At 49.8% G+C, this 23,264-nt stretch overlaps 3 protein-coding genes across 3 annotated transcripts; 1 reads left to right on the forward strand and 2 right to left on the reverse strand.

Annotated features, from left to right (window-relative positions):
* Positions 1-446: 446 nt before the first annotated feature.
* LOC137535219 (histone H1B-like) lies at positions 447-1,133 on the reverse strand. Its single transcript, XM_068257036.1, has one exon. It carries the CDS (start codon positions 1,131-1,133, stop codon positions 465-467), a length of 669 nt encoding a protein of 222 aa, XP_068113137.1. The 3' UTR covers positions 447-464.
* Positions 1,134-19,351: 18,218 nt separating this feature from the next.
* Positions 19,352-19,663, forward strand: LOC137537081 (histone H4). Its single transcript, XM_068259223.1, has one exon. It carries the CDS (start codon positions 19,352-19,354, stop codon positions 19,661-19,663), a length of 312 nt encoding a protein of 103 aa, XP_068115324.1.
* Positions 19,664-20,985: 1,322 nt separating this feature from the next.
* On the reverse strand, positions 20,986-21,372 carry LOC137537082 (histone H2A type 2-B-like). The gene has a single exon (XM_068259224.1). The coding sequence runs from the start codon at positions 21,370-21,372 to the stop codon at positions 20,986-20,988; it is 387 nt and encodes a 128-aa protein (XP_068115325.1).
* Positions 21,373-23,264: the final 1,892 nt, after the last annotated feature.

The raw sequence follows: 23,264 nt of genomic DNA on the forward strand, positions 1-23,264 counted from the left end.
TGTGCCCTTCATAACCCAGTGATAACTGCAAATTCTGCCTCCACTATTTATTGGGCACCCAAATTTCTGGCTACAGCCGATACATTTAGTTTTAGAATTTAGATACAGGAAAGCTAGTAGAATATTTACCATCAGTCTCAGTTTATCAGAGGCGAGGACAAATGTTGCTTCTCTATGACTGTAGCAATCTGTAACTAGGATGTAACTAACTAGCGAAGGAGAAGCGTCCATTTCAGGAGAACCCAAAGTTAGATCAAGCGCATCTAAAGTTATAGAATGAAGCGATCCCCACTTCACCCGATGCTTAGTGATCGCCCAGCGTGTATGGCCGCCTTCCATATCTACAGGAAGAGCAGCATAGATTTACTCGGCGACACTTATAATGAGAAGCATCGCAGCCCTTCAGGGAAAAGGTGGGTGGCTCTGAAAAGAGCCTTTGTGTTTGTAGAGAGCCGAGCTGCGGCTTATTTCTTCTTAGGAGCGGCCTTCTTGGGCTTTGCTGCCTTCTTTGCCGGGCTTTTGGCGGCCTTAGGCTTGGCTGCCTTCTTAGCGGGGCTCTTGGCGGCTTTCTTGGCTTTAGCGGCAGCTTTGGGCTTCTTGGCAGCAGCTGCCGCCGGTTTCTTGGCCGCCTTCTTAGTGGGGCTCTTCTTGGCGGCGCTGGGGGCTTTCTTAGGCTTCTTCGGGGACTTGGCGGCTTTGGGCTTCCTGGCAGTAGCCGGCTTCTTAGGCTTGGCGGCAGCCGCTGGCTTCTTCTTGGCCGCCGCCGGCTTCTTGTGCTCTTTGCCGGCTGCCTCCTTCTTGCTGACCTTGAAGGATCCGGAGGCGCCGGTGCCTTTGACATGCACGAGGCTGCCCTTTGTCAGCAAGCCCTTGATGGCCAGCTTGAGGCGGCTGTTATTCTTCTCCACATCGTAGCCTCCGGCAGCCAGAGCCTTCTTCAGGGCGGCCAGGGAGACCCCGCTGCGCTCTTTGGAGGCGGACACGGCCTTGAGGATGAGCTCGGACACGACGGGGCCGGAAGGCTTCTTGCTGGCTTTCTTGGCTGCTCCTCCGGCTGCCGCCTTCTTAGGCTGCTTCTTCTTGGCGGCGGGCTCCGCTGCGGGAGGGGCGGCTGCTGGGGCGGTCTCTGCCATCTTCCTGCACTACAACAACGTGTATAACATTGCGGGAAGAGCCAAGCTCTGCGCTTATATACTCTCCCCGGCTGCGCTGCCATTGGCTGCTGACAGGAGGACACACCCCTCTTCCTATTGGTGGGATCCAGACTCTCAGCCGCCCCTCCACACAGCTGTCACTCCTCGGCTCTCTGCTTGTGTTTCCTCGCCGGGAGAAAAGTGGGTTTATTCCCATCGGAAAGTAGCGGTGCGCCCCCTGTGTGCGGCCGCCCGGCTGGCAGGGGTCTCCCCTCCTCCATCACAGTCACGGGGGGCTTCTGAGCGGCGACAGTGGCCGGGAAATCCCGCTGTAATGTGACCAGCTCCGCTTCCTGCTCCCCCGATCTCCTCTGTCTCCATCGTTATCAGGGGGTAACATGTCTGATATACGGGGTCTCCTGTCACTGCCCCCGCAATATGAAGGAGGGGATCCCCGCCACACATTATACGGGGCTGGGGGGCTACTGACCCCTGGAGGGGGATATTATGCTGAGGAATGTCCCGGATGCTAGCACAGGCTGAGCTCTCCTCTGCTGCCTGCCATTGGGATGTGTCTCTCACACATCGACTGTCTATGTTACTTCTTGTGACCAATATTATGGGAATTGTACATTTCCATCAATATCACATTAAGTGACACATTCAGAGAAAATGTGTCTCTTCTGTATTTCTAAATGTCATTTCCTGGGGCGTAGCAATAGGGGTTGCAGAGGTAGCGACCGCATCGGGGCCCTTGGGCCAGAGGGGCCCCGAAGGGCCCTTCCTTAACTACAGTATTAGCTCTCTATTGGTCCTGTGCTCATAATAAACACTTCTATAGATGCTTTGAATAGTGGTCATCATTAACAAACTGTCCCCTTCTCCTTCTTGCACCACTGACACTGTAGCTGCCATTGGCAGATTTTGGTGCACCGTATCAATTGTTATGTATAGAGTGCTTGGGGGGGCCCCACTGTAAAACTTACATCGGGGCCCACAGCTCCTTAGCTACGCCACTGGTCATTTCTATAGTCATGGTCATTACTAACCTACTGTATTTGGTTTTAAAGATGGTAACTGGTAAATTATATGCTAAATTAATATCCGCTTGCATGCTGATTTACTTGTCCCGGAGTTTTCAGACTAGAGCACATATTCTGTTCTCTACCTCTGGTTAGTTAACATCCGTGATCTCATATATGTAATCCCGTTTATGATTGCTGCATAATGAATGAATGAATACCTATGGATTAGCTTGGTGGAGATTTCTTCTGCTACAAGTACAGCTGATAAAGGGCTGAGAGGACAGAGGCAGCGTCCTTGTAGCTGCTAGGGATGATTGGAAAGTGCAATTTCCGATTCCGCGGAATTCCTGAATTCCGTCAGCGCTAATTTCCGTAACAGTTACATTTAGTCGGAATTCTGCGGAATTCCTCGTTTTGGCGGAAAAAATTCAGTAATCTCAATTGAAACCTTTTTTTGAGTAGCAGGAGTTGTCGTAGGTCATGGGACCTAGAGGTGGTTCCACGGCAGTCCTTAACATTTTTTGGGGGAGCAGCAGGAGTTGTCGTAGGCCATGGGACCTAGAGGTGGTTCCACGCACGGCAGTCCTTAAAAAATTATTTTAGAGCAGCAGGAGTTGTCGTAGGCCATGGGACCTAGAGGTGGTCCCACGGCAGTCATAAAAAATTGTTGTTTGGTGCAGCAGGAGTTGTCGTAGGCCAAATATTGTAGTCAGTATCTTATTATTGTATTAGTAGTCATTATCTTATGAATCAGTGGGAGGGGCCTTGTAATTGTCACTGTCACTGATCCATGACTCGTTCATTTTTATGAACGTTAGTATGTCCACATTGTCTGTGGGCAGACAGGTTCTTTGATCGGTGACCACCCCTCCTGCAGCGCTAAATATTCGCTCAGAAAGAACACTAGCGACGGGGCATGCAAGAACCTCCCGTGCATACTGAGCGAGTTAAGGCCAGGTATCCAGTTGTTTTGTCCAATAGTCCATGTGGTCATCATAACTCTCCATATTGTCTGGAGCACTGGCCGAACCCAAGTAATCATTCACCATACGGGCCAGCCGCTGGCGTTGACCACTTTGTCCGCTGGTGGTGCTGCTGCTAGAAGAAGTATCTGGCATTGGCTGGTAAAATTCCTTCAGCATACTCAGCAGGTTCACAGATTGGCTATTGGTGCTGCTGCTAGGAGTGGGACCACCAGACCTTTGCTGAGTGTGATGAGACTTGGTAGCTTGGGCCCGGGATACAGGTGCAGGAAACACATCTTTTACCCAACGAAGAAGGGCATCCCGGATCTGGCTCATCCTGGCGTCTGCTTGGGAGGGGAGTATGAACTGGTGCATTTTCACCTTGCACCAGGGATCTAAGATGGTGGCCACCCACATGTCGAGCCTTGATTTTAGAGTTTTGGAGCATATGTGCAGCCATAGGGAAGAGATGTCTGCCATTTATCACCTCTCACTGGCTGTCAGACTCAGAACTGTCATCATGCTCCGGCTCCACATCATCTGAATCTTCTTCCCACCCCCCGGACAATGGGCTCTTCCGCTTCCACAAGCTCTCCCTCTTCATCCAGGACAGGAGCATGTCCACTCACTCCCCCACTTGACTGACTACTGTTCAGTAGGGCTTCCTCCCCCTGTTCGAGCAGTTTGTCAAGAGCCTTGTCCAGCATGAAGACAAGAGGTAGCACCTCTGATATGCTGCAGTGCTCCTCACTGGCCACTTTTGTTGCCTGCTCAAACGGCTGCAAGACTTTGCACATCTGTCCAATCAGCTGCTACTGGTCCCCAGTAACGTAGTTCAGTGGCCCTGTTCTGGTGGAAGATGTTTCAGACAGGTATAGCCTGACCGCCATGCGCTGCTCCCACAACCTCTCCAGCATGTGGAGGGTGGCAGTGCCGGGACAAGGTCCTCCAGCACCCAAGGCTGAGACACCAAAGTGTGCCCCTCCATCCCTCCCACCCCAGCCGTCTCACACTAATTGCTATTAGACTGAGGTGCCCCAGGGACCTCAACACCTTAATTTCTAGTTATCTGGCTTGCAGTCACTGCCATGTATCGCCTTTTCTTATTTCTCTCTGCTTCAAACACAATAGGGCAATGATAGCTGAGTGAGTTGAGCGCCCCCTACTATACTGCGCCCTGAGGTTGGAGCCTCTCTCGCCTCTGCCTCGGCCTGGCCCTGGAGGGTGGAGTTCCACCGCGTTGGACAATCGAAAATAAGCCTGTGCTGCGGCAGGCTATGGCAGCACTGCAGCAGTTTCATGGCCGCGGTGGCAGTTGCGGAGCGACGGATGTGGGCTGACACTTTTGGTGCTGAGGCCACAGCATCCTTCAACCCATCAAAAGTCCGTAAAAACTTCTGGACTACAAGGTTGAAGACGTGGGCCAAGCAAGGTAAGTGGGTATAGCCATCTTCCAAAATGGCGGCCAGCATGTTGTTTGTTGGCACCTTTATCAGACACCACTACACCTGTGTCCAGTTTTCGGGGGGTCAGCCATTGACGAATCTGATCGTGTAAGGCTGCAAGGATTACAGATTCGGGTTTGCCTGTTCTCGTCCATGGATTCCAGTTTCAGCACTGCTTGGCATCCATGGTGCTGCAGTGCAGACCAGTGTAGGAGCAGGACCACTTGCTGGGAGGCTCAGCAATGGCACACTGGCCTTGGACAGAACAGGTAGCAGAGGGAAGTAGAAAAGGCCTCCCCTTCAACCCACATGGTGGCACCACCAGATGAGATGCCCCAGATTTTGCACCCTTCTCAGCAGCACCATGGAGGGTGACCCAATGGGCGGTAAAAGTGAGATCCTTTCCCTGCCCATGCCTGCTGCTCCAGCCATCCATGGTGAAGTGCAGTGGTGCTCAGCAGAGCTCGAATATTCGAGTAGCTCGAATACTCGAGCTCTTTTTCAGCTATTCGAGCTCGGTATTCGAGCTCCGAATAGCTGGAGCTATTCGAATGGGCTATCCGAGTACACTCGAATAGCCCATTCACTATTCGAGCTATTCGAGCAACTCGGCGCTATTCGAGCTCGGTACCGAGCTCGAATAGCGTCATAGCCCAGATTGATGTCCTTAGAGCCAATCAGAGGGCTCCCAGGCCCTCTGACGGCAGCCAATCACAGAGGGGGACCCTGGCCAGCCCCTACCCTATAAATAGCGGCCGCCATGTTACGTTTCTCCATGCTTGCCTGAGACTTGTACAGAGAGAGAGTTGCTCCTTTGTGCTTTGGCTTAGCAAGTGCTCTATTGTGATCATTTACCTAGCGTTTTTGCTCACCTACACCTGCCATATACACCTATATTGTTGTTAGTTAGATAGACATTGTATTTTAGTTAGTAGCTTGTGTGTTACATTAGAGACAGGCAGCTGCTGCAAGCTTACAGGTTTAGGCCTCAGGGGGGCCTTGCCTCTGTGGGCAGCTGTCCTCTGTTTATTTCTCTCATCTATACCAGTATTTCTGCTGTCCTTTACTAATAGTATTGTAGTTATACTGTACTAGGAGTAGGACACTCACTGACTGTCACTGTTTATAGGCTACTAGCTAGCTCCTGCGTGTGTGCACTCACTCACTGTCTGTGTGTACACACACTCTATTTCCTTCTGATTACTGATAGATTATTGTTAGTTAGTTGTACTTACTGTTACTACTTACTCTTACTGTACTAGGAGTCTAGGACACTCAGTCAGACAGTCACTGTGTTCATAGGCTACTAGCTCCTGCGTGCGGTCACTCACTGTCTGAGTGTACACACACCACCCACACTCCATTTCCTTCTGATCGCTGATTGATTATTGTAATTAGTTAGTTCTACTTACTGTTACTACTTACTCTTACTGTACTAGGAGTCTAGGACACTCAGTCACTGTGTTCATAGGCTACTAGCTCCTGCGTGCGGTCACTCACTGTCTGAGTGTACACACACCACCCACACTCCATTTCCTTCTGATCGCTGATTGATTATTGTAATTAGTTAGTTCTACTTACTGTTACTACTTACTCTTACTGTACTAGGAGTCTAGGACACTCAGTCACTGTGTTCATAGGCTACTAGCTCCTGCGTGCGGTCACTCACTGTCTGAGTGTACACACACCACCCACACTCCATTTCCTTCTGATCGCTGATTGATTATTGTAATTAGTTAGTTCTACTTACTGTTACTACTTACTCTTACTGTACTAGGAGTCTAGGACACTCAGTCACTGTGTTCATAGGCTACTAGCTCCTGCGTGCGGTCACTCACTGTCTGAGTGTACACACACCACCCACACTCCATTTCCTTCTGATCGCTGATTGATTATTGTAATTAGTTAGTTCTACTTACTGTTACTACTTACTCTTACTGTACTAGGAGTCTAGGACACTCAGTCACTGTGTTCATAGGCTACTAGCTCCTGCGTGCGGTCACTCACTGTCTGAGTGTACACACACCACCCACACTCCATTTCCTTCTGATCGCTGATTGATTATTGTAATTAGTTAGTTCTACTTACTGTTACTACTTACTCTTACTGTACTAGGAGTCTAGGACACTCAGTCACTGTGTTCATAGGCTACTAGCTCCTGCGTGCGGTCACTCACTGTCTGAGTGTACACACACCACCCACACTCCATTTCCTTCTGATCGCTGATTGATTATTGTAATTAGTTAGTTCTACTTACTGTTACTACTTACTCTTACTGTACTAGGAGTCTAGGACACTCAGTCACTGTGTTCATAGGCTACTAGCTCCTGCGTGCGGTCACTCACTGTCTGAGTGTACACACACCACCCACACTCCATTTCCTTCTGATCGCTGATTGATTATTGTAATTAGTTAGTTCTACTTACTGTTACTACTTACTCTTACTGTACTAGGAGTCTAGGACACTCAGTCACTGTGTTCATAGGCTACTAGCTCCTGCGTGCGGTCACTCACTGTCTGAGTGTACACACACCACCCACACTCCATTTCCTTCTGATCGCTGATTGATTATTGTAATTAGTTAGTTCTACTTACTGTTACTACTTACTCTTACTGTACTAGGAGTCTAGGACACTCAGTCACTGTGTTCATAGGCTACTAGCTCCTGCGTGCGGTCACTCACTGTCTGAGTGTACACACACCACCCACACTCCATTTCCTTCTGATCGCTGATTGATTATTGTAATTAGTTAGTTGTACTTACTGTTACTACTTACTCTTACTGTACTAGGAGTCTAGGACACTCAGTCACTGTGTTCATAGGCTACTAGCTCCTGCGTGCGGTCACTCACTGTCTGAGTGTACACACACCACCCACACTCCATTTCCTTCTGATCGCTGATTGATTATTGTAATTAGTTAGTTCTACTTACTGTTACTACTTACTCTTACTGTACTAGGAGTCTAGGACACTCAGTCACTGTGTTCATAGGCTACTAGCTCCTGCGTGCGGTCACTCACTGTCTGAGTGTACACACACTAAATTTACTTGTGATTACTACTGATTATTGTAACTGCTAGTTGTACTTCCTGACTGTTACTACTTACTTACTGTACTAGGGGACACTCACTCAGTCACCTCACCAACCAACCCACTCCATTAAAGTACCCCACTTTTCACCCGCCCTTTTACAAAACTTTTGTCTATACGCCCAAAACATTTAAGATGTCTGGAAGTGGCAGCCAGCGCGGTTTGGGCAAGGGGAAGGGCAGCAAGGGAATCAGGAGGAGAGGGAGCAGCATTGTGGCAAGCCGCGGCCGCGGGCGCGCCACCATGCACAGTTCCGCAGCAGCAGCAGCAGCGTCAGTGGCTAACATTCCTCCCATAGCCACTGGCCGTGGACGCCTTGGGCGCCGCCCAGCAGGAGCATCTGCAACTCACGCTGCAGAGACACAGCAGCAGCAGCGTGTAGCACCTGCTCCGATTTTCCTCCAGCCGGGTCGGAAACGTCCCATTGAGGAAAAGGATGCAGACACTGTGGTGCAACTCATGACGGAGGATGAGCAGCCCGCCATCAGCTCTGCATCCGAGGCCTCCACCCTCACCACCACCACCACCACCACCCCTGTTCGCAGCAGCCGCCCAGCAGGGTCTGGGGAGGAGGCCAGTTCACCGTCAGTCGCCGACCTCTCATTCAGCACTCTTTTGACCCCAGGCATGATGAGTCAATTGTCTGCTGTTGTTGGCGATTTTGAGGAGGAGATGCTGATGGGCACTTTGGGGGATGAGGGATTGGACAGCAAGACTGTGGCGACAGTCAAGCAGCCCATCCATGCATCAGGAGAGGAGTTTGGGGGGTCATCATCCCAGCAGGACATGTTTGAGGAGGGGGAGGATGATGTTGATGACCCGGTGACAGACAGAGACTGGGTGCCACCACCTCCAGGGGATGTCGTCCTCAGCAGCTCGGAGGAGGAGGAGGATGCGCTTGTGGGCCTTGCAAGGAGGCGCATCATTGCAAGCATTGGCAGCGACCCACAGCCTGCTGGTGTCTCAGGCTCAGCAGCAGCAGCAGCAGCATCAGCCAGTACCACCACCAGCCGCACCCAAGCCCCCCCCCCAACCACCACAGGGAGACAGGCAGCAGCGCTTCCATGCCGTAGGGGGATGTTTCTGTCACCAATCTGGCGCTTTTTCACCATGCCCACTGTGTACAGCAAGTACGCCACTTGCAACCACTGTCAGCGGAAGTTGAGCAGAGGTGCAGACCCCTTAAAGTTCAGCACCAGCTCGCTGATCAACCACCTTGCGGCTAAACATTTCCACCAGCATGAGGAGTTCCAGAGGCTGAAGGCATCTGGTGCTGGCAGTGGCACCACACCCATCACTGCACAGCCTTCAGCAGCAGCAACAGCAGCCACCCGCCCTCCTGCTCCTCCAGCAGCACCAGCAGGAGTGCGGAAACGCACTGCTCCTCCCCCCTCTGCAACTCCTGCCGCCGACACTGAGGCCTGTTCTGGCAGCCAGTCCTCAGTGGCCTCCTCCGCTGTGTCTGGTGATTCCCGTGTCAGCAAAAGGCCACGCCAGAGCCTTTTGAGCGAGTCCTTCCAGGGGGTGGTTAGGGCTCTGCCTCCCAGCAGCCGTCGCGTGCGGCAGCTGAACGGCTTGCTGGCACGGGCCATGTGCTCCCAACTCCTGCCGTACACGCTCGTGCAGGAGGGGAGCGACATGCGGGCGCTGCTTGCTTGTGCAGCCCCAGACTGGCAGCTCCCCAGCAGACACTTTTTCTCCCGCAAGGCCATTCCAGCACTGCACCGCTTTGTGATGGCCAATGTGGAGCGAGGGCTGGAGCACGCGGTTGGTGAAAGGGTCCACGTCACCATGGACTCCTGGAGCAGCCGCTTCGGGACAGGCCGCTACCTGTCCTTCACTGTCCACTGGGTCAGCTTGGTGGAAGGGGGTGAGGATGGGAGAGCAGCAGCGGGCACAGCAGCAGCAGCAGCAGCAACACAGTGGGTGGTGCCACCCCGCAGGGTCAGGGGAACTGCAGCGGGTTCCTCCGATCCTCTGCCATCCTCCGCCACACCTGGCCAAACCCCCCGCCTCAGCAGCAGCGTGAAGGCCCGCCACTGCCAAGCGCTGCTGCACTTGGTCAGCCTTGGCAAGACCAAGCTGACGGCAGCCCACGTGTTGGCCAAACTCCAGGAGCAGGAGAGGATTTGGCTGACCCCCAGAGGCCTCAGAGTCGGAGAGGTGGTGTCCGACAATGGGGCCAATCTGGTTGCTGCCATAGACAGGGGAAACCTGACCCACATCCCCTGTCTTGCCCACGTGCTGAACCTGGTGGTGCAGAAGTTCCTGCGCACCTACCAGGGGATGGGCGAACTGCTGGAAACGGCAAGGAATGTTGTGCGTCACTTCCGGCGCTCGGCTGCAGCCTGTGCGAGCCTGGAAGACGTGCAAAAGGAGCTGGATCTGCCACGCCATCGGCTGATCATTGACGTTCCGACTCGCTGGAACTCCACCCTGGCGATGTTGGAGCGTATGGTTGAACAGAGGCACGCTGTCAACCAGTACCTTGCCCTGGCCACTGTTTCCGCAGCTCGGAGAAGGGACAAGACCAGCAACATCCCGTCCATCGTCCCCGATGATGACTGGAGGCACATGCAGCAGGTGTGCTTTGTGCTGGCTCCCTTCCTGCAGGCCACAAACATGGTGAGCAGGGACCATGCTATGGTCTGCGAGTGGGTGCCCCTGGTTTCTCTGCTGAACAGGGCCCTCGATGGTTTGCTGAAACAGGGAGCGGCAGCCTTGGACCAGCAGGAGCGGCAACCAGCTGCGCAGTCCACCTCTGAGGGGGAGGAGGAGGAGGACTTGGTGGAGGTCCCTGACCTGGCTGCTGATGAGGGGGATCAGCACAGCGCAGCTGAGTTGGTGCGGGGGTGGAGAGAGGATGAGGCGGCAGAGGAGGAGGATGAGGACAGCACTGACGTCGATGTGCCAGCAGACGTGGCCCGCCTCTTCCCAATGGCAGCGCACATGCTGGCGTGCCTGCGCAGGGACCCCAGGGTGATCCAGATGAAGCAGAGGGAGGACATCTGGATCAGCATGATGTTGGACCCACGCCTCAAGGGGAAGTTGAGCCAGTTCCTGCCGCCTGCAGGAGGAGACCCAGCGCAACAAATAAGGAGCTTGCAGCAGGCCCTTGTTGAGCGCTTGGAGGAAGCCTTCCCCCAGCCTTCCACCCCCACTGTCCAGCAGCCAGCACAGAGGCAGCAGCAGGTGCCTGCATCCAGCAGCAGCAAGCGCCCCACAGACCTGCTGTCTCTCAGCCACGAGCTCTACAGGACTGTAGAGGCTCCGGCAGCAGTGACTAGAGAGGAGATGCATGCAGCAGCATCCTCCTCCGGTCACAGCCAGCGCCTGACCCGCATGGTGGCTGACTACATGGGGTCGTACAGCGGGCTTGACAGCGATGCCCCTGTTGATCCCATGGAGTATTGGGTCAAGCGCATGGAGATCTGGAGCGAGCTAGCGCAGTACGCCCTGGAAGTGCTGTCCTGCCCCCCTTCCAGCGTGCTGTCCGAGCGCTGCTTCAGTGCAGCTGGTGGCGTGGTCACCGAGAAACGCTCACGTCTGTCTCACAAGTCTGTGGACAGACTGACGTTTCTCAAGATGAACCAGGCGTGGGTGGAAGGCGAGTTCCTGGCCCCTGTTGTCGGCGAGAGGGGGACATGAACTGGCTGCCGGAACCATCGTTAATGTGCCTTACCACCCTTTACCACCTCCTGGCTCCTGCTCACTAAGCCAGCCTGGTTCACTTTGACTATTACGTCGCCTGCAGCCACACATTTTACACCTACAGTGGGCTGCTGTGTACTGCCCTTCTGCTGTCTGTCTGTGTTTCCCACTGCCAGGGTACACAGAATGACCTTCTTCTGCTGCCACTCTGCCACCAGCTATTACGTCAAACAATAGCTATATTGGTTGCAAAACCGAAACCAAACAAACCATTAAAAAAAAAAAAGGTTTAATTTTTCTGAGGTGCCCGGGTTGAAAACTGTGTTGTCCCAGTTGTGTATTGGACACAATGTGGGCTGCACGACCGCTGTCTGGGACCTCCTGTTGTGTTTATTTACGGCCCTGGTATCACCGCTAGGTACCAGGGCTATTATGTCACGCTGCCTACCTGCTGCCACACTCACACTACTCCTCCATTCCTCCTGCTGCTGCTGCTGCTGCTGTCTGTCTGTGTTTCCCACTGCCAGGGTACACAGATGATTTACCTTCTGCTGCCACTCTGCCACCAGCTATTACGTCAAAAAATAGCTATATATCTGTGTAATTGGTTGTAAAACCAAAACTACAAAACCATTACAAAAAAAGGTTTAATTTTTCTGAGGTGCCCGGGTTGAAAACTGTGTTGTCCCAGTTGTGTATTGGACACAATGTGGGCTGCACGACCGCTGTCTGGGACCTCCTGTTGTGTTTATTTACGGCCCTGGTATCACCGCTAGGTACCAGGGCTATTATGTCACGCTGCCTACCTGCTGCCACACTCACACTACTCCTCCATTCCTCCTGCTGCTGCTGCTGCTGCTGTCTGTCTGTGTTTCCCACTGCCAGGGTACACAGATGATTTACCTTCTGCTGCCACTCTGCCACCAGCTATTACGTCAAACAATAGCTGCTCGCCTACTCCTCCATTCCTCCTCCTGCTGCTGCTGTCTGTCTGTGTTTCCCACTGCCAGGGTACACAAAATTACCTTCTTCTGCTGCCACTCTGCCACCAGCTATTACGTCCAAAAATAGCTAAATTGGTTGTAAAACCAAAAACCAAAAAACCATTAAAAAAAAAAAAAGGTTTAATTTTTCTGAGGTGCCCGGGTTGAAAACTGTGTTGTCCCAGTTGTGTATTGGACACAATGTGGGCTGCACGACCGCTGTCTGGGACCTCCTGTTGTGTTTATTTACGGCCCTGGTATCACCGCTAGGTACCAGGGCTATTATGTCACGCTGCCTACCTGCTGCCACACTCACACTGCTCCTCCATACCTCCTCCTGCTGCTGCTGCTGCTGTCTGTCTGTGTTTCCCACTGCCAGGGTACACAGATGATTTACCTTCTGCTGCCACTCTGCCACCAGCTATTACGTCAAACAATAGCTGCTCGCCTACTCCTCCATTCCTCCTCCTGCTGCTGCTGTCTGTCTGTGTTTCCCACTGCCAGGGTACACAAAATTACCTTCTTCTGCTGCCACTCTGCCACCAGCTATTACGTCCAAAAATAGCTAAATTGGTTGTAAAACCAAAAACCAAAAAACCATTAAAAAAAAAAAAAGGTTTAATTTTTCTGAGGTGCCCGGGTTGAAAACTGTGTTGTCCCAGTTGTGTATTGGACACAATGTGGGCTGCACGACCGCTGTCTGGGACCTCCTGTTGTGTTTATTTACAGCCCTGGTATCACCGCTAGGTACCAGGGCTATTATGTCACGCTGCCTACCTGCTGCCACACTCACACTACTCCTCCATTCCTCCTGCTGCTGCTGTCTGTCTGTGTTTCCCACTGCCAGGGTACACAGAATTACCTTCTGCTGCCACACTGCCACCAGCTATTACGTCAAACAATAGCTGCTCACATAATTACTCTCCTCCATTCCTCCTCCTGCTGCTGCTGCTGTCTGTCTGTGTTTCCCACCGCCAGGGTACACAGATTTACCTTCTGCTGCCACTCTGCCACCAGCTATTACGTCAAAAAATAGCTATATATCTGTGTAATTGGTTGTAAAACCAAAACTACAAAACCATTACAAAAAAAGGTTTAATTTTTCGGAGGTGCCCGGGTTGAAAACTGTGTTGTCCCAGTTGTGTATTGGACACAATGTGGGCTGCACGACCGCTGTCTGGGACCTCCTGTTGTGTTTATTTACAGCCATGGTATCACCGCTAGGTACCAGGGCTATTATGTCACGCTGCCTGCCTCATTGACTGCATGCTGCCACACACTCATCCTCCTCCTCCTGCTGCTAAATTTACCTCCTGCTGTCTGTGTGTTTCCACTGCCAGGGAGCACATACAATGGCGCTTCCAACATGCGTGCGCCACCAGCTATTTGTTGTTACGCTCAAAAATAGCTGCATTTCTTTAAAAAAAAAAAAATGAAAAGAGAAATAAGTGACGAAGAAGACGATATAGAAGAAGATGAAGAAGAAGAAGAAGATGAAGAAGATGAAGAAGAAGATGAAGAAGATGAAGAAGAAGATGAAGAAGATGAAGAAGAAGATGAAGAAGAAGATGAAGAAGATGAAGAAGAAGATGAAGAAGAAGAAGAAGAAGAAGAAGAAGATGAAGATGAAGAAGATGAAGAAGAAGATGAAGAAGATGAAGATGAAGAAGATGAAGAAGATGAAGAAGAAGATGAAGAAGATGAAGATGAAGATGAAGAAGATGAAGAAGAAGATGAAGAAGATGAAGAAGAAGATGAAGAAGAAGAAGAAGAAGAAGAAGAAGAAGAAGATGAAGAAGAAGATGAAGAAGATGAAGATGAAGATGAAGATGAAGAAGATGAAGATGAAGAAGATGAAGAAGAAGATGAAGAAGATGAAGAAGAAGATGAAGAAGAAGAAGAAGAAGATGAAGAAGATGAAGATGAAGAAGATGAAGAAGAAGATGAAGAAGATGAATATGAAGAAGATGAAGAAGATGAAGAAGAAGATGAAGAAGATGAAGATGAAGAAGATGAAGAAGATGAAGATGAAGAAGATGAAGAAGAAGATGAAGAAGATGAAGAAGAAGATGAAGAAGAAGAAGAAGAAGAAGAAGAAGAAGATGAAGAAGATGAAGAAGATGAAGAAGAAGATGAAGAAGATGAAGATGAAGAAGATGAAGAAGATGAAGAAGAAGATGAAGAAGATGAAGATGAAGAAGATGAAGAAGAAGATGAAGAAGATGAAGAAGAAGATGAAGAAGAAGAAGAAGAAGAAGATGAAGAAGATGAAGATGAAGAAGATGAAGAAGATGAAGATGAAGAAGATGAAGAAGATGAAGAAGAAGATGAAGAAGATGAAGATGAAGAAGATGAAGAAGATGAAGATGAAGAAGAAGAAGATGAAGAAGATGAAGAAGAAGAAGAAGAAGATGAAGAAGAAGAAGAAGATATAGAAGAAGAAGAAGAAGATATAGAAGATAAAGAAGAAGAAGAAGAAGAAGTATATACAGTACTGAACAAAATTCTGGACACAACTTCTCTTTTCACCTTTTTTTTTTTTTAAAGGAACATCCCCACATAATCACTTGCTGTTGTCACTTGGAAAAAAATATGTTTCTTGCATCATTAACCCTCAAAACAAGTGTTGGGAAGCTATTTAAGGCCAATTCGAATAGTCAGCTCGAATAGTTAGCTCGAATACCGACTCAAATAGTGAGCTCGAAGTCCGAGGTCGAATCGAATAGTAAAAATTATTCGACTCGAATATTCGACTGACCTCGAATAATTTACTATTCGAATTCGACCAAACTCGAATTTTAAAAAGGGGTATTTGAGCATCACTAGTGAAGTGCACCTTTCCACCGACAGGGTGATCCAAAGACAGTTCAACACACTGCACAATGTACTGGTGAAGGGAAGGGATAGCATTCCTAGCAAAATAATGGCGGCTGGGGATCCGCCATTGTGGAGCAACATTGTTCATCAGTCTGCAGAAGGGGGCACGGTCCACAAACTGGTAGGGCAGCAGCTGTTGGCCCAACAGCCTTGCCAGGAGCGCATTGGATTTGACAACAAAAGGATCACTTGCAGGGAGCATCCGCTTCCTCTGTAACATTTCTGGCACAGAGGCCTGACGTTGGAACACTGGTGATTCAGAGAAAACCAACAAGGGTGATGATGAGGTGCTTGCCGAGGTCTGGAGTCCTCTTCTAGCCTGGCATGCAGATGGATTTGAAGTACAATGGGACTGAGCAGGTTGAATAGGGACAGGACGAGTAGAAAAAAAGAGGAGGGGCCTGTTGCTGCTGCTTTTCCTCCACCCATCTGATTGTAATTTTTTACATATTCAAACTCCCGTCTGCAGATGACTTATCAGCCCTGAAGTGCCGAACCCGGTGCCTGATTTGCCTCTGCGCACCGATTTATAGCACACAGAACAGACTGCCCCGGGATTCATCCTCTTCCAGAACAGTAAACTAATTCCATGCAGGGGACATGCGTGCACGTCCAGCAGTGGTGCGACCTGTTCTAGCACCTCGATGCTCAGCATTGGACTAGTGGCGGGTACTGACAGATGAGAAAGCCCTTGCAAGCTGCTGGCCAACCGTCTCTCTGTTTCTACAAGCTGCTCACGCCTGCTAGTGCCTAAACCAACAGGTGGCAACCACGTTCGATCAGCCACCTCATCATCCAAAATATCATCCAGTTCAATAAGTGACTCTTCTGGACCCTCCACCTGGCCACCAAACAAACACCTCTGTAGTTGAGTGGTGGTGGTGATGATGATGTTGACTGCACGGATAAGCCGAAACTACGCTACTGCGAATTTACGCATTGTAGTTTGCATCTACGCATCGTAGTTCATAGGTGAAGTTTCAAAACTACACTTACGAATGTACGCGTAGCAAAGTACCGCTACGCGTAGCTTACGCCCACTATGCGTAGTTAACATGTGTATTGCATAGTGAACTACGAATGCGTTACTCGCGTCTAATTTTCCGCGTGCGATTGTATGCTTACAAATTTACGCATTGGAAAGGGGAATGTATGCATAGAAGAGGTGCCGGTATAAGCATTTCAAGAGAAATTAATGCGTAACATTTTCTGCGTACGAGCATAAGAATCCGCACTTCCATCACTTTTGTGGCCAGCATAATTTTTTTTTTAAAGTTCGCATCCCCATTGAAGTCTATTGCGGTTCGCAAACTTTTACGCGAACCGAACCTTACGCGGAAGTTCGCGAACCCGGTTCGCGAACCTAAAATCGGAGGTTCGGCCCCACTCTACTTCGATCGAAATAATCCACAACTCTCTTCGCCTCCTGCTCTGTCAAAATTTTCCTGCGTGCTGCGAACACAGGGAAGACATCGCTGACCGGGGGGAACGCTTCCTGCTGCTGCTGCCACCCTCAACCTGATCACGTACTTGACGTGATCCACCAACACCACCATCACTCCATTTCCTTTTAGGAGTGGCAGGAAATTGCTGCTGCTCTCGCTCCATTATTTTGGGGCCACAAACTTTATAAGGGAAGGGGTATGATGAGTGACAGAACAGATCAGAAAATAAGAGGGTGAAATAAAGAAAAAAAATAAAGAAAACAAAAAAAAAACCTTGCACTACCCTCACTCAACTAATCAATCACTAATCAATCACCTAACTCACTCTCACTCTGTCAAACACTAAGGCCACATACACACATCAGACCATAGTCTTTTGAAAATGAAAGATCACAGACCAATCTTACCACCCTTCATGTAGTATGAGAGCCATACTCTACACAGTCTATTCTATGGAGCTGAACTCCACATCAGAAAAAAATCTTTGCAAGATGCTGCACACACAGATGCTGTACAGACACAAAAGATCAGTATCTGCAAAAGATCTGTTCCTGCCAAAAATCCATTCCTGCAAATTGCAGTGATAGTCTATGAGATCTGCAGATCATCATACACACATGATTTAACTGACATTCATCTGCAGATCAGATCCACCAGGATGGATTTTCAGATCTGCAGATGATTGCTTGATCTGCAGATGAATGTCAGTTAAATCATGTGTGTATGATGATCTGCAGATCTCATAGACAATCATTGCAATTTGCAGTAATGGATTTTTGGTAGGAACAGATCTTTTGCAGATACTGATCTTTTGTGTCTGTACAGCATCTGTGTGTGCAGCATCTTGCAAAGATTTTTTCTGATGTGGAGTTCAGCTCCATAGAAAAGACTGTGTAGAGTATGGCTCTCATACTACATGAAGGGTGGTAAGATTGGTCTGTGATCTTTCATTTTCAAAAGACTATGGTCTGATGTGTGTATGAGCCTTAAGCCTGCGGCCTGGCTGGCTCTGCAGCAACTACTAGCACACTACACTACAATCTATCACTCAAACTAACAATCTAAGACTCTAATTGGTGCAGAAAGTCCGATTTTCATGCAGAAATCACTTATAAGCTTCAGTCTAGGGTCTTCCTTCTGATTGGCTTAAAAAAATTAGCATTCAGATGGAATTCCGAATAGCAATTCCGGAATTAACGTTTAGCACTATAGCAATTCCGTTCCGATGCGACGGAACGGAATCACCAATTTCCGACCGGAATCGTGGAAAATAGAATTCCGGGGAATGTGGTGTGCGCCCCTAGTGGCTGCAGTCTCGAAGCTGAGCAAGAAAGATTTGTACAAACATCTGTCTCAGATTGTCACAAAGAACGTTTATTTCAAATCTACACAAAGAAAGTCTACTAGGGTGAGGGATGAGATTTAGGTGGAGAGCACACTTCCTAAAATATCAGAGACTCAGGTGAGCAGCCTTCTGCACGCTCAGAGTGTGGGAAATGTTCCCTTTATTAAACATAAATTCTAACACATATAAGATGTCTCACAGGTGAGCAGTGAGCACCCATTTTCATGTTCAGTTTGTGGGAAAGGTTATATTCAGAAAGGAGAAGTCCGTACACACCAGCGAGGCAACGCAGATGAGAGTCTCCTTTAAATGTTCAGAGTGTGGGAAATGCTATTGGCAGAAAGCTCACCTTCCTATACACCAGACTGGCGGTATTTTATAGAAAGAATTGCTGTAAAAAAAAACTATATGATTGATTTGCAGAGTTCCTTGTATAATAAGGTATCCTTTCTGGTGTAAATGAAGATTTAATCTCTGCCATTGACATTTCCCACACTCTGCACCTAAAACAGGACCCTCCCACACTCTGCACCTAAGACAGGACGCCCCCCTGTATCACTTCTTTGGTGCAGGTCCCGTTTATAAGTGAAGCCATTTCCACATGCTGCAAGTTCAGTCGCATATTTTATATGCATCCTTTCCCTGTCCTCGCTGGAAGACAGGACTCATTAGCTGACATATACTGATAATCGGAATATTAAACCAATACTAAACCAAAGCTGGTTTAGTAAATGGGTGAGAGATGTTTTATATGTAATATTAATTTGCAGCTACCTCGTGTGTTTATTTTAAATAATTGTATTCGCTTCAGGTTCCCTTTAATGTAAATCCTTATGAACTTACTTCCTTAGTGACCTGGGAACAGTGGGAAGTGTGGGGTGCATTAGTGACATTAAGCATCACTCCAATACTCTATCTGTGGATAGAAACATATTTTGCTCGCAAACTGGATTACACTTTCTTGGCGTTTTACTGGCTGCTGTGATTGGCTGAGCCAGAGTAGATGCATTGCCCGCCGATATTCTGTAGACTGGAACGTGTCATTTAACGATCTGGGTGTTCTATAAAAATCGGCGAGTTCCAGGCTTATAATTCCAAAATTGGGTGTAAAAAGTGAGCTGAAGACAAATACTGGGTCTAGGCCAGTGGTATTATTGCTGATTCTGTAGCTACCGATGTGACGGAAACGTGTACATAGATTAGTCGGAGATTCACTGTCACTAACAGGGCTGACGTCACATGTCTGGCCACACCCCAAAAATCAACAGCAGAATCCGACCACTCCTTCTACTGCAGTCTCCCCTCAGGTCCGCCCAGGCTGTATAAGAGGAGGAGAGGCGGCAGCACAGATCAGTTCATCTCTACAGCGGAGAAAAAACTCTATAATCATCATGTCTGGCCGAGGAAAGGGCGGGAAGGGACTCGGGAAAGGAGGCGCCAAGCGGCACAGGAAGGTGCTCCGGGATAACATCCAGGGCATCACTAAGCCCGCTATCCGCCGCCTGGCCCGCAGAGGGGGTGTCAAGCGCATCTCCGGCCTCATCTATGAGGAGACCCGCGGAGTGCTGAAGGTTTTCCTGGAGAACGTCATCCGGGACGCCGTCACCTACACCGAGCACGCCAAGAGGAAGACGGTCACCGCCATGGATGTGGTGTACGCCCTCAAGCGCCAGGGGCGCACCCTCTACGGCTTCGGGGGATAATCCAGTTCTCATTATTATTGTACTAAAGGTCCTTTTCAGGGCCACCCACTTACTCCATAAAAGTGCTGTCATGTAACTTCCGTGTACTGTTCTGAGCAGTTGGCTCCTATTCTCCTCACTCGGATCACTGCTCAGCCCACCCATCTATTAGCCGCCCACTTTGTCCCTGGAGAGCTGCATGCGCAGCTGATACTGCTGGTGCCATACATGAGACGATTGTCTCCTCCCCCTATAAAACCGGCGTATCGATTATTAATCCCAGTATGTTTCTGTAACTACCGTATCTACATAACATTTACTTCCCCGTACACGCAAATACAAAGTATCATTTCTGTTGCAGAATGATTTCCTGTATGTTCCCGGCGGCGCACCACTGCCACCATGAGGGGAATGAGAGAACAACACTCCGGTGCCTTTGTGTTAGTTCCCTCCAAAATGTAGACGTCCCAAAGGCAACACAATCCATTGCTTCAATATCTGAATATTACAGTACAATACAACGTAAAAAAAAAAAGAGTAAGAACATTTCGCAAATGCTGGACCGGCTATTCCAATCTATAAACACAAACCTCCCGTGTATCTTAGGTAAGCTGGCATTGCCGGGAGCACCACAGACGGGGAAATGCTGAATATTACGGGGCAGCTGCCGGTAAAGCATCACGTGATGCCGCAACACAGAGCTGCACATCCATTCCGGCTCTTCTGGGTAAATCCGGCGGCAAATTTGAAAACAGCAACTGCTCTGCCTCCACCAATCAGCTACAGAAGCTTCTCCCCCCATCAGCACTGCCAGAATATCACTCTCCAGGTAGCGAATCAGACATTTAGTGCATAGAGAAATATGCTATATGGTTTGTGCTACACAATTATATCCCAATTAAAACAAGCCCGATAAGACAGAGGAACGTTTACACTTCCATATATGAAGCTGATGTTCTCTATTGGCTGCGGATAGCGCTTCCCTATACACGTGCTTCCTGCTCCGCTTATACGCGGGTGGATTGGGAGGAAGTTACTGCACAGCCGCATTACATTCTACCTGTAACAGGAACGCGTGTAACTGCCAGTCAGACCGGAGGATCTCTTATCCGCTTATAACGCATGCGGCCGTTGTAGAGCGTGTTTTCTGTCTAGGAAATATTACCATTGATTTGTAGGTTACATTGTTACCCGCTTATTCGAGGGATACTTATAACAAAGTGAAACGTCTCTGCATGCGGAGGAAACAGTAATAATGCGCATCAGGCCCTTTAGCAGACAGTGTGGGTGGCTCTGAAAAGAGCCTTTGTGGTGTTCTGTGCGATCTCTTTAGCTGCAGGGAATTACTTGCTCTTGGCGGCCTTGTGGCTCTCGGTCTTCTTGGGCAGCAGCACGGCCTGGATGTTGGGCAGGACGCCCCCCTGAGCGATGGTCACCCCACCCAGCAGCTTGTTGAGCTCCTCGTCGTTGCGCACGGCCAGCTGCAGGTGGCGGGGGATGATGCGGGTCTTCTTGTTGTCCCGGGCAGCCAGCTCCAGGATCTCAGCGGTCAGATACTCCAGCACTGCGGCCAGATAGACCGGAGCTCCGGCCCCCACCCGCTGCGCATAGTTGCCCTTCCTCAGCAGACGGTGAACACGGCCGACTGGGAACTGCAGCCCGACCCCCCGGGAGGAGCGAGTCTTGGCCTTGGCACGAGCCTTGCCGCCTTGTTTGCCTCTTCCGGACATGATGACTTCAGGGATAGAGGATTAGTGTTGTCCGGATCATGAACGATTCGGATCTTTGATCCGAATCTATTTTATGAGTCGATCATCCGAATCATCAAAATGAGTGATTCGGATCGCAAAAGGGGCGGGGCCAGGAGCGACACGCCCCCTCTCAGCGGGCAGCGGGGTCTTGGAAGCAGAGCAGAGATGGATCGCTCTGTTGGATGGGAGGCAGCCTTGCAGGGACAGCAGGTAGATGAGAGAGAGGGGACATGGGTGCCACTGCCAGATATGTGTAGAGCACACATACTGGCTATAACGTGCTGCCCATTACAGGCTGTCTGTTCCGTAGTGCTGCACAGTGAACACATGGGAAGCTTTTGGCTCAGCACAGCTCAGTAACTTTGCAGACAGTGTGATTGAAAGGCAATATAATCCTCCTGCACTCGGCACTAAACAGCTCCACTTATCTTCTGGGAATGCTTTCTTTCACTGTGCGACATTTGCATTCAAGGTATACAGATGAACATGTAGGTGAAATATATGTAAAGCATATGACTTCAGCATGTGGGTATTACGTGCAAACATTTCTGCTCTCTGCTCGTCCCTCCTCCCTTCTCTGTCCACTCCCTGCCCTCTGTCCATCTTCTCCCCTTCTCTGTGTGTCCACCCCCCTCCCCTTCTCTGTCCACTCCCTGCCCTCTGTCCATCTTCTCCCCTTCTCTGTGTGTCCACTCCCTCCCCTTCTCCTGTCCACAGACCTGTCCTGCTGTTCATTTCACCCCCGAATGCTTCCGGTAGTAAAATGATCCGAGATTCGGATCAAAGATCCGGATCTCTTCAATGATCCGATTCGAATCATCCGGATCATTGAAAAGATCCGATCTTCCCATCTCTAATACGGATAACTCTCCAACACGAGAATAACCGAACCCGCCCCTCCTCCTGCCCTATATACTCTGCTGCCCGCCCCGCGCTGCCACCTGATTAGCTGCTATTCAACTCAGCCAATAGCAGGAGAGTCTGGCTGTCCACTAATCAGCAAATGCCGGGGCGGGGCTCTGTACTTTAGCAGCCAATTGCATCTGAGTTTGTTTGCTGCGCTCTTCAACTATGCAAGTTTCTTCTCCAGCCAATCAGATGTAAGGGGCGGTAATCAGGCACGCCGCCTGATTAGTGCCGCTATCCAATAGTGTGAGCCGGCTCTCCTGCAGCCTGATTAGCATAGACCGCCTATATAAGGAGGGGAGGCGGCGTAGCTCCTCATTGTGTCTCCGCACTCTATCAGAGATGGGAAGTTCGGATCTTTTCAATGATCCGGATGATTTGAATCGGATCATTGAAGAGATCCGGATCTTTGATCCGAATCTCGGATCATTTTACTACCGAAGCATTCGGGGGTGAAATGAATAGCAGGACAGGTCTTTCCCTGCTGTGGACTAGTGATGGGAATTCCGGCTCTTCTCGGAGAATCGGCTCTTCTGAATCGGCTCCCATTAAAGAGCCGGCTCTCAATCGGCTCTTCATTAAAATTCACTAGTCACCACTCAGAATCGGAGTAAAAGCCCTGCCCCCGTCTCCATGACAACTCCAGACTGCTTCTCTGACTCAGCAATCCCTCCTGCTACTGCTCTGCTCCGCCCCTACAAGCTGCAAGAGGAGGACTACATCTCCCAGCATGCCTCAGCGCCCTTTATTACACAGCAAATCAAAGCTGTGTGGGGCGGCTGAGGCATCGGCTCTTTCAAAACTGAGAACCGGCTCTTGTCGTTCGCAGCAAAGAGCCGGCTCTTAGAGCCGGCTCGTTCGCGAACGACCCATCACTACTGTGCAGGGGCGTCTGAGTCACTAGGCAACTATAAATTTTTGCCTATGGCGCCGTGGGTCTAAGTGGGCGCCTTCTCGCCAAGTCG

Source organism: Hyperolius riggenbachi, chromosome 10, assembly GCF_040937935.1.
Source record: "Hyperolius riggenbachi isolate aHypRig1 chromosome 10, aHypRig1.pri, whole genome shotgun sequence".
Classification (NCBI taxonomy): domain Eukaryota; kingdom Metazoa; phylum Chordata; class Amphibia; order Anura; family Hyperoliidae; genus Hyperolius; species Hyperolius riggenbachi.

Coding starts and splice junctions, on each gene's coding strand:
- LOC137535219 (XM_068257036.1), bottom strand. CDS start 1,133: ATGGCAGAGACCGCCCCAGCAGCCGCCCCTCCCGCAGCGGAGCCCGCC.
- LOC137537081 (XM_068259223.1), top strand. CDS start 19,352: ATGTCTGGCCGAGGAAAGGGCGGGAAGGGACTCGGGAAAGGAGGCGCC.
- LOC137537082 (XM_068259224.1), bottom strand. CDS start 21,372: ATGTCCGGAAGAGGCAAACAAGGCGGCAAGGCTCGTGCCAAGGCCAAG.